Source organism: Perna viridis, chromosome 8 (genome assembly GCF_037379345.1).
Source record: "Perna viridis isolate PV_CMFRI_1.1 ecotype Kerala chromosome 8, ASM3737934v1, whole genome shotgun sequence".
Classification (NCBI taxonomy): Eukaryota; Metazoa; Mollusca; class Bivalvia; order Mytilida; family Mytilidae; genus Perna; species Perna viridis.
In genome coordinates this window covers 11,923,926-11,934,005 of record NC_142452.1, presented here as the reverse complement: position 1 = coordinate 11,934,005, position 10,080 = coordinate 11,923,926, and the positions used below count along the sequence as shown (strand labels likewise).

Genomic DNA, 10,080 nt, shown 5'->3' with positions numbered 1-10,080 from the left:
ACGTCTACTTCTGATAACAGACATTGGATGTAATACGTTTTCCAGATGAAAACCATGTTTTGGGCTTTGTCTGCTCGTACGACAAGATATTTGTCATGTATATTAGCTAATGTTTTTACTATATCTCGGGGTTTGAAAACTGATTTCGCATTGACATTCATTGACCCACTTAAAACTTTCATACGTTTCAAAATTAAAGACCTACATGTAACAGCCTTTACCCACTCTGATAGAGGATCAATGTCTCCTCGTTCTCGTTTTATCCATTTGTGTATTTCTCTTTGCTTTAATATCCTTTTGTTGAAAACTTGAGATTTATGCTTTACAATCCTCTTACATGTAACTACCTGTACCACTGGTATTTTATATAATTTTATCTGATTAAATAGTTCATGAAGGGAATGGTGTAGTTTTTATACGAATATACATAGTTAATAACTAAAAGCGGCTATGCCATGTTGTAATTGCATCTCATGAACAATCTTATAAAAAAACATTGTACATTTTTACATGCCTGCACAATCATCTTATAAGATTGAAACAATTGGACAATCTTTTGTAAACGTAGATACATATTTTGTGCCAAAGGATTCAAATAGGTTCACATAGGATATATGTGCTTAATGCCTCGACATACTTTCAAATTTTCGCCAAAAATGATTTTTCGTTTTTTATTGATCACAAAAAAAAAACATAATCAATTAACTTGCACTACAATGTTTCCATGGCCATATATTGAAGTGTCTGTTGTGAGGTTAAAGCTCTGTCGTTATAATAAAGTCACCTTAGAATATTTGTCATATAAAATTTGACAAGGAAACTGTTGTAAAGTTGTAAATCTTTCCTTTGTAACTGTTGAGGTTTTTCCGACTTTTCTATGTCTGCAAATGTAATTTAACTGCATAGGCCTTTACATAGGAAAAGTCTATATAGAGCCTAGAACAAGCCCAGGTCAATACTCCTTAGAGACTTGGAACACATTACAAAAGACTCTCATTATAGCCTCATTCACTTTTTTCATTTACTTACTCTTGCTGTGTTTAAACGTATTGGTATCAAAACAAGGTTCTGTTTTTAACAGAAAAGCAAAATCTATCAGTTATATTTTGATTTTGAAAAGGAATGAATTAAATGGTTCACATTTCAAATTCCTTCTGTATAAGACTGATGAAAATAATTTAAAATTTGAATAGAGAAAAATGGACGGCAAACAAAACACAACAATACTCTATATTACTTGTCATTATCATTGTTTCTACAATAAAAAAAACGTACGAATTTTTTATTTGTTTCTCTTTATCTAGATATTTAGTCATTATTTAATCATGTATATTTGCTACAAAATTATCTTGTTTTCTTGGCCGTTCTATTTGATGACGGTATATAAGAAATTATGAATAGCCGATACAATTTGAAGAAATAGTACACTTATATATAGAAATCTTACTTTAATATCATAGATAAAAAAAAGAATGGAAATATTTGTTCACAGTTATTCTAAAACATACTCGCGATTAACACTTGACAAATCTTGTTATTTATTTATTACTTTTTTTTTCATTTCTATTTGATACCTTTGTAACTCGCCAACTCATAAAACCAAGCTAACTGTATGTATTCATTGAGATTTATGCCATCGCGTGAACTTCAATTTATTTTCCTTGATGCACATCTGCATATAGATTTGTAATGCATACATCTTTTTTCTCCTTCAAGTAATGTTTATGCAATAGTAATCGTATGAACGAAGACGTAAAAGTATATTAAAAATATGGATGAAACATTTAACCACGAGAGATAACTGCACGTTACTTTCTGCTTGGGACTATCTTCTCATCTTTCTTAATTTTGTGTGTTTTGAATTAATACTTTCCTCAATACTTAAGGTTTTTTTCTTTCTTATTAAGCAAACTTGCTCACTATTCTATATTTAAGAACATATTTAAAAAATACCGAAATAACATAGGTATACCGGTGCATAGACGTTACTATGGCAAATAATATGTCTAGAGTTTGGAATCTTGTCAAAATCTTAAAGTTTTAAAGCAATTACAGTCTGTACCAAGTGCAGCATGTTATGGTAGTACAATTAGGACTAAAAATCCCGAAAGCCATTTAATATATTTTGCTTGATAAATTCGCCGGACATGATAATCAAATTGCGGCGAATATAAGAAAATATCTGAACCCGGAAATGACATCTCTATCGATTAAGTAGAAATCCTCGGGAAAAGACAAACATAGCAAAGTCGCACGATGAGACGATGGAAATTACATGATTTTACAGCGCACAAAGCCTCCGTGTTCCATAGCCAAATTGTACAATATACTATTTTTACTTCAAAAACGGACATAAGACATTGACGGGTTTAGAATAAGAAATATATCAAATGCTTATGTTGGTACTATAGGTTTTTGTGTTGGTCGTCTTTGTTACTGTTGCTAGTTTTAAAGTTAGGATAATGCAGTTTACACATTACAATATGCTGATGTAATCAAATTTGTTAAAAATGTGTGAAAGGCAGTGCCTATACAAGACCAGTGTTTTGCCGTCAACTACAACCCTGAAACACTTGTTTGTGAAATATTGAAAACTAAAATGATAAAATCAAAATACCTTTTACCGCTAAAGCGAACACGTTTTATATCAAATAAAATTAAAGCTATTTTATTGTTAACGTTGTAGCCCTTGTAAGAATTTAGTAAATCATCCTTTTTTTTTCTAAGGCGATTTTCGTAAGTTGTTGATAAGCTATGGAAACTACCAATTTTAAAATAAAATGTCAAATTCTATTTGTCAACAAAATAAAACAGAACAGATTTTGAAACCAGTAAATCCGCATAAACATCTTGGTATTTTTTAGCAGTGATTGCAGATGGACATAACATGCTGATGAAAATCCATTTGTTTTTTTTTTGTTTTTTTTTTGTTTTTTTTTTTTTTTTTTTTTTAAGAACAATAAAATATGTTTACTCTAATTGAAGGGAGTCAATTTGGTACAATGAGATGAACCGATTCTTCCACTTTACCCGAATGTGTGTTTTTTTGGCAAAGATGATAAAATAATAACATTAAATCTTTAAGTGAAACAAAAGGGCAACCACTGTGTATAAATATCATTTAAGTCTACCTTCAAATGTAGAAGAATTAAGACTATATAACAAGTAAATTATATTTGATGTTTTCATAACTTGAGGTAAAATGTAAAGATGACAGATTAACAAGTATAATTTCTAAAGTAATGTCTCATACATATTTACCCACATATAAATAAAACAAAAGTCTACTATAAACGGTAGAAGGGCCATGAAAAGAAATTGACCTTGAGAATTATGTTATGTGATATTAGGGGCAAATGTAAGGGTCAAAGGTCAACAAGTATGGCATTTCATTTAACAAACGGCCTTGTAGTGATATTACCATATACGGAATGTCAAAATTGTATCTTAATAGCTGAAATGGTTACTGCTTTGACAAGATAATTTACTTTAGAATGATGGCATTTGATCTCAAGGTAAAATGTCAACAAGGATGATATATAACATAATGTTTTAAAGTGATGTATCCGTATACCAAATATACCAGATATTGAACGTATCAAGAAGATCAAGCCTTGACAAGAAAATTTACTAGGAAAAAATTGATACTATTTGTCCCTAAGTTATAATGTAATAGTAAAAGGTCAAAACTCGTGCTTTAACAGTTTCAAGTTTCGATAAATTTCATTCAGCATTTTTTTTAATTATGTTTACTTCATGCACATTTTGTTTCTAGTGTTTAGATAAAGCATTACTTGATAAATTAGTGCCACGGTCATAATCATGATGCATGCTGGGGAAAAAATGTCAGCCTCCTGTTCTAATGTTTATCAGTAAGTTAAAACAAATGAGCGAGGCTTTGAAATTAAAGGAACATATTTTTCTACATGTTTATATAGATACTATTAAATTAGAGTAGAACTCATTTTGGGTTCCTATTCCCTTTGATGGGACATACCGGTATGCCAAATAACAAAAGACTACGTTGGAAGGTTAGTTTTATATTATGTATTATGTAATATTGCATGTCACAACTAAATATGAAGTTGTTTCTATATTTGTTGTAAACAAATAATTACCAAAATGCATTCAAGGAGTACGAGTTTAATCATTGACAAATTTCAGGAATCGAACAATGTTTTATAAATCAAAACTGTAAGAAATTAAGCGTGTAAAGCTGTCTTCTTCTGGACTATATATACAAGATACCACATTTCTTGTTCATCTTAAATATTGTTCAAATAAAATTGCATCGAAGTTATTAGTATTGTTATTGAATATTGGTATAAATGGTTTGTTATTCATTTTTAATTTCTCGATTGCAAATGAGTATATCGAATTCATATTTATCGCGATTTGCCTGTTATATCTCTCCACGTGCCACTGGTTGTGATATAGGATATGCAATATGGGTCAAGGGGTGATACAGTATTAAAAAAAATTAATTATAATGCATTTACAAGAACGCATAATTTATTCTAAATATGTAATTATGTAATATGAGGGTTTTTGAAGTTCTTAAGTCGAAGTACCTTCATATGAAATATATATCATCGATACAAACAACTTACGACATTTGATAACTAATGTCGATGGGGTTTGTATTACTCCAGGTATAGGTCATTTTAACTCTTGCCATTGTGTATTTGGCATCAAATGAGAATATTTCTTTTAACAAAAAAATCCCAAACCCTTCTAATTCACAGAAAGTTTTCTTACAAATAGTATCTTCCTACGAAATTACTAGTCCTTTTTGTCAATTTTTTGGGTTTTTTTTTTTTTTTTACTTAAAACAATTCATAGAGTATAATTAAACCTTTAACATGCAGATAAAAGACTAAATAAATGAAAACAGCACAAACATTTATAACATGTAGCTCTGATGTACGCAGTGCGTTTTTCTAACATATGAGTATAACTGTACTCGGTGATGTGTAACCAAGTTATGTACATTTATATTAAGCGATGTAATTGTGTGCCAAATTTCTGTATTCGTTAATAGAATTTTGTTTTACTTTTATTACTTTAAAATGAGCCATGCAAAGTGTCTGCTGCATGTATTCCTCCTAAATATGATTTACGTAATTGGGACATATGCATCAATGAGAACATGTAAGTTCCACATAATTGAATATCGAGTTTTCATACACGTGTAGTGTATTTATTTATTCCATTTATTGAATTGTCAGTATTTACTGGTATATTTGTGATGTAGTATGTTAATTCATTTTTCTAATTTTACTCTGGCCTCAAAATAATTAACACTTGGTAAACAGGTGCAAGTGTCTAGTACATAGTTTGAAAGGGCACTTAATTCTTGTAATTATTATTTTTGTACTACTGTATAAAGTTCATTTGTTAGTATGTGTATTCATTTTTGCCTAATACAAGATATATCATTATTATTTCGAATGAAGTAAAAATTCTTCAGTACAATTATTACCAGTGACTCGTTACACAACAATACAGCTAGGTAACGCCTGATGTATACTGATAGTGAACACACATTGTATTGCAACAATATATACTCTAATGATCAACGGCAGTTACACTTGTAACTGAAAAGGAGAACCATCAATTTTATGCAATGTGTATTCTAGAATTCTTACTTAACAAAAATGAACTTTATTATTTCCTTTCCTATGATGTTAATCGGGCGCTTTGCTCATTATGTTATGTTAATATATAATTTTAATCATTTAAGTGATCTGGGACGATGATAGTTGTCAATACAAATTAGATGCCATTCCAGAACAAAGCTATGAAATAATCTACAATGGAGAGAAGGTTTATGGAATTTGCGATACAATACCTTTCCGTGGATATGACAAAAGTTTTGAGTACGAGGTTTGCGTGGAAGTTAAAGAGTTTAATGTCGCATGTGATGTCACACTTCAATACAGAGCAGGCACAAGCTTTTCAACATATAGTCCAGATAAGGTGAGAATATGGATGAGTATACATTGTACGGAAGTATTATTATCGTAAATGATTTGTCAAGAAAATGTATGAAAAAGTAAAATACATTTGTAAAATACTGTTCTTCAGCCAAAGAGTATTTTATAGAAATATGTGTGGTGATATAGAATGACACTGGCTTTAACACAGTACGATAGGGTCAACTATACAAAATTTGACTACAAGCCTTCTTGCATGGGAAAATTTCGTGTAAATAAGGTCATGTTACCTTTACAATAAAGGTAGATACTCCTTGCCTTAACACTGCTATTATCAAAACTCCTGAGTGTACGCTTTTTTAAAATAATTACTCTTATGGAACATTTCATGCTTAACTCTTATTTGTGATCTATGTTTTATTTTTGTAGTCATACAGTTGTGCTAATAACGGAGATGATATCCCAATATTCTGCTCACCGTTTGAAAAACTGTTGTACATCACAATCGAGTCAAATCAGGACACGAGTTCTAGAATTGTCTTGAATGTGAAGAACGGAAAATCTGAGGGCGGTATCAGTGGTAAGGTCCATATTGCTAGTTTGGATAGTTTGACGATATTTACCTCATTATACTATACCGGGCTCGGTTTCGGGTTACTTAAAGACAGCGATAATTGTTGATGATACCATGATGATAAAATGTATGAATATTTATATATATATATCAATTTGATCCGATGGAGCATTGTACCGAATAGAGTCGTCACATTCTGAGACGTTGTATAATATTGATTTGTTGTGACATGCATCATTAATTTGATCCTCTATCCTACATATTAACATCTAAATGAACTGTCCCGTACTACCATACATCGTGTACTAAGTTACAACCCTAGATTAATCCTACGAGGAGGAATGACCTGGCCAGCGAAAGCTATATTTTTATATAGCCTAGCTGGCCGAGTGGTGTAGGGCGCTGGACTTTGTGCAGGCGGTGTTGCCATAGATATCACAGCGGTACAAGTTCGAGTCCCGCGGAGGGAACAACCAAAAATTTGCATCGCAAATTTGACATTTCTAACATCGTTGGGAATTGTTCAGACCTTTTTCATTCAGGCTCCTTATCAGTTGCTTATGTGAGCCTTTGATAAAGGTACAATCACCCACAGCGTACGCGATTCAGCTTCTGAATCTGTTTTGATCTTGAACTTTGTGAGTTTTATGCTCGTGAAGTTTTGTGAGTTTTATGCTCATATAGTTTTATGAGTTTTATGTTGAGGAAGGATATCAGTTATCCGAAATATTCAATTTGAATTTTACCATCTTCTGGTGATGTTAAACATATTTAGACGTTTATTTAATTTATTGTTATGTTTCGCATCGTTTTTAACGATCCATCACCCCGTAAGAGTGATTGTTGACTATTATTTAGACGATTACTTATTTTCTCCTTATGATACTAAAAATGTAAACAATGATTTTCATTAGAATGATTTAAATTTTAGCATTTTTTGGAGGCATAATTTAATTACCTTAGTATTACTCTATTTTTAGACAGGGTCTGGTTTTATTTAAGACTGGCAGGAGGTATAGTTGCTTTCTTGATTTTAATTGGTTTAACGGTTTACGGAATCAAAAAATGTATTGCTAAGAGGCGATTCCAAAGAGATCGACAACAACGGATAAATAAGGTTGAGAGGGAAGTTTATGGGCCAAAAGATGGAACGATCCCTCTTTCATCGAATGTAGACCAAAGCGTCACTTATTCAAAAGGTATGAACTTATATGAACTGCAATGACCCTTCCGTCATTGTCAGTATAAGCTTTTTATTGATATGAAGTGATCTTTGACGGTATTATCGAAGTATGTTTTCTGATTTATGAAGGCCTCGCTTTTATAGATCTCCACGTTTTATTCTTTTTAACTTGAACACGGTTGATTTTCATAATGATATCACATTTTACCAAATTTGGCTACGAATGTCAATAACAGAAACGTTACAGAACCTTAGTTTTTTTTTATTGTACAACTGTTACGAGATTACGTTATCTTTGATAAAACTAGCCAGCTCGTACATTTTGGATAGGGTAACCAGAATATCGTATGAAAGTAACAACTAGGCTTTTCATCTTAGTTGTTTGTAACCATTCTTTTAAGTAATATGTTATATATTACATATCTGTTTTGTAGCATAACATATTTTCTAAATAGTCTAATAAATGGTGGATTCGGTATTGTAAATATGGTTTTGAGAAATGGAATGTTAATATATCAGGTTTAAATCCTTGATTATACATATAATAATTGTAAACATTGAAAATACATAGGACCACAAGATGTTACATAACTTCAATATAGATAAGGTCAAATTGATCTTAAATGACGGAAATGATTATAACATATTTAAAAGAAATTCCTTAGAAATTTCTATTCATGTGTTTCTTTCAGTTCTATCAGAGACAGAGGGCAATAGTTGATACTTAGCCATAAGATTTAGTTTATCATCATTATTATTACCGTCACAGAGTTCTGCCTCTTAACGTTCTCCAAGATTTACTACAGACTCGTGTTACATGGTGCATCCCATCATCGTATGAACAAGTTCTTAAGTATCAATCGATATAAAATACAGACACTGTCAATGGCAGAGGTGATTCATGGTATAGAAAACCCATTGAACACGATGACGTTTTGGTCTACATATGCTTTATGTGTTTTTATAGTAGTAATCCTTTCTGTATTCAGATCAGTATTTTTTTAGAAATCATACATTCATCTCCCACTAAAATCAACCAAAGCAAACCAAATCAAGAACAATAACTCTTGCAAAGTGCAAAATTTCATGTACAATTATATATTCTCAACTTAATTATAAAACAATCGCTTTATATATTGTATGAGACATTTCACTTTTTTATATACAGCCGTTTACATGTTAAGTTTCAATGCTATTAGAATGCATTTGATGACTTCTTTCTTGACACATGTTACTAGAAGTGTGTACTCGACAAAACTTATAGAGTTTGATAGTGTGTATATAACCTTGTTATCAAATAGTGTAGTCGACAGAAACCTAAAGAGTTGGGTAATGTACCTTTAGTGTACGCAACAGAAACCTATAGAGCTGGATAGTGTTCCTTTAGTGTATGCAACAGAAACCTATAGAGCTGGATAGTGTATCTTTAGTGTACGCAACAGAAACCTATAGAGCTGGATAGTGTACCCTTAGTGTACGCGACAGAAACCTAAAGAGTTGGGTAGTGTACCTCTAATGTGCGCCACAGAAACCTATAGAGTTGGATTGTGTACCTGACTTTGTTACCAAATAGTGTACATGTACGTAACAGAAATCTATAGATTTGGAGAGTACCTCTAGTGTATGCGACAGAAACCTATAGATTTGAATATTGTACATCCGGTGTACGCAATAGAAACCTATAGAGTTTATTAGTGTACCTCACTTTGTTATCGTTTTCTTTTCTAAACTTGCTTTTCTGAGAATAATTCGATTATTTTAATGATTTTTTTTTAAATGTTTGGTATGTTTGTTAAGAAAATCTGAAGTACTTTGACACTCTTTATTACAATAAACATGCACGTAATTCGATTATTTTAATGATTTTTTTTTAAAGGTTTGGTTTGTTTGTTAAGAAAATCTGAAGTACTTTGACACTCTTTATTACAATAAACATGCACGTAAATGGTCGCAATTTGACAAACACGCCCTATTTCGAATATTAACAAATGGTCGTGAAATTAACAAAGCACGTTTAACACCGTTACTTATTATGTTTGTAAGATTGAATCTTGACGATAAAGATAAGATATAATAATAACACCTTAGTATACAATGGGGACACAATATCTTAATCAATAACTTACTAAAGTAAATAAAACCAAATAACAGACAAAAACATTTACAGAACGAGAATACAACACTAAATTCAAAAAATACATACAATGGTAAAAGGAGCTGGACCCTAGGATTCTGAACATGGATAAGATCCTATTAAAAAGTTTATATGTCCGATGAATTCATTAACATTAAAATTTGTTGAAAAATCGTTATACAAAAATGCAAATTCGTGAAACAGAATCAGGAAAGTGCAATCATCGTTTAAAACCTTTTTTCGGCTTTTAAAT

The 10,080-nt window shown here is 31.2% G+C and overlaps 1 protein-coding gene across 1 annotated transcript; it reads left to right on the top strand.

Annotated features, from left to right (window-relative positions):
• Positions 1–4,961: 4,961 nt before the first annotated feature.
• Positions 4,962–9,547, top strand: LOC148609351 (uncharacterized). The gene is made up of 5 exons (XM_088541524.1): positions 4,962–5,151; positions 5,744–5,979; positions 6,366–6,516; positions 7,491–7,709; positions 8,386–9,547. The coding sequence occupies exons 1-5, from the start codon at positions 5,070–5,072 to the stop codon at positions 8,412–8,414; spliced, it is 717 nt and encodes a 238-aa protein (XP_088397650.1). The 5' UTR covers positions 4,962–5,069; the 3' UTR covers positions 8,415–9,547.
• Positions 9,548–10,080: the final 533 nt, after the last annotated feature.

Excerpts from the sequence above, each read along its gene's own strand:
- LOC148609351 (XM_088541524.1), top strand. The coding sequence starts at position 5,070 with ATGAGCCATGCAAAGTGTCTGCTGCATGTATTCCTCCTAAATATGATT. Across the intron at positions 5,152-5,743 it reads ATATGCATCAATGAGAACAT|TGATCTGGGACGATGATAGT; the intron begins GTAAGTTCCACA and ends TAATCATTTAAG. Across the intron at positions 5,980-6,365 it reads CAACATATAGTCCAGATAAG|TCATACAGTTGTGCTAATAA; the intron begins GTGAGAATATGG and ends TTATTTTTGTAG.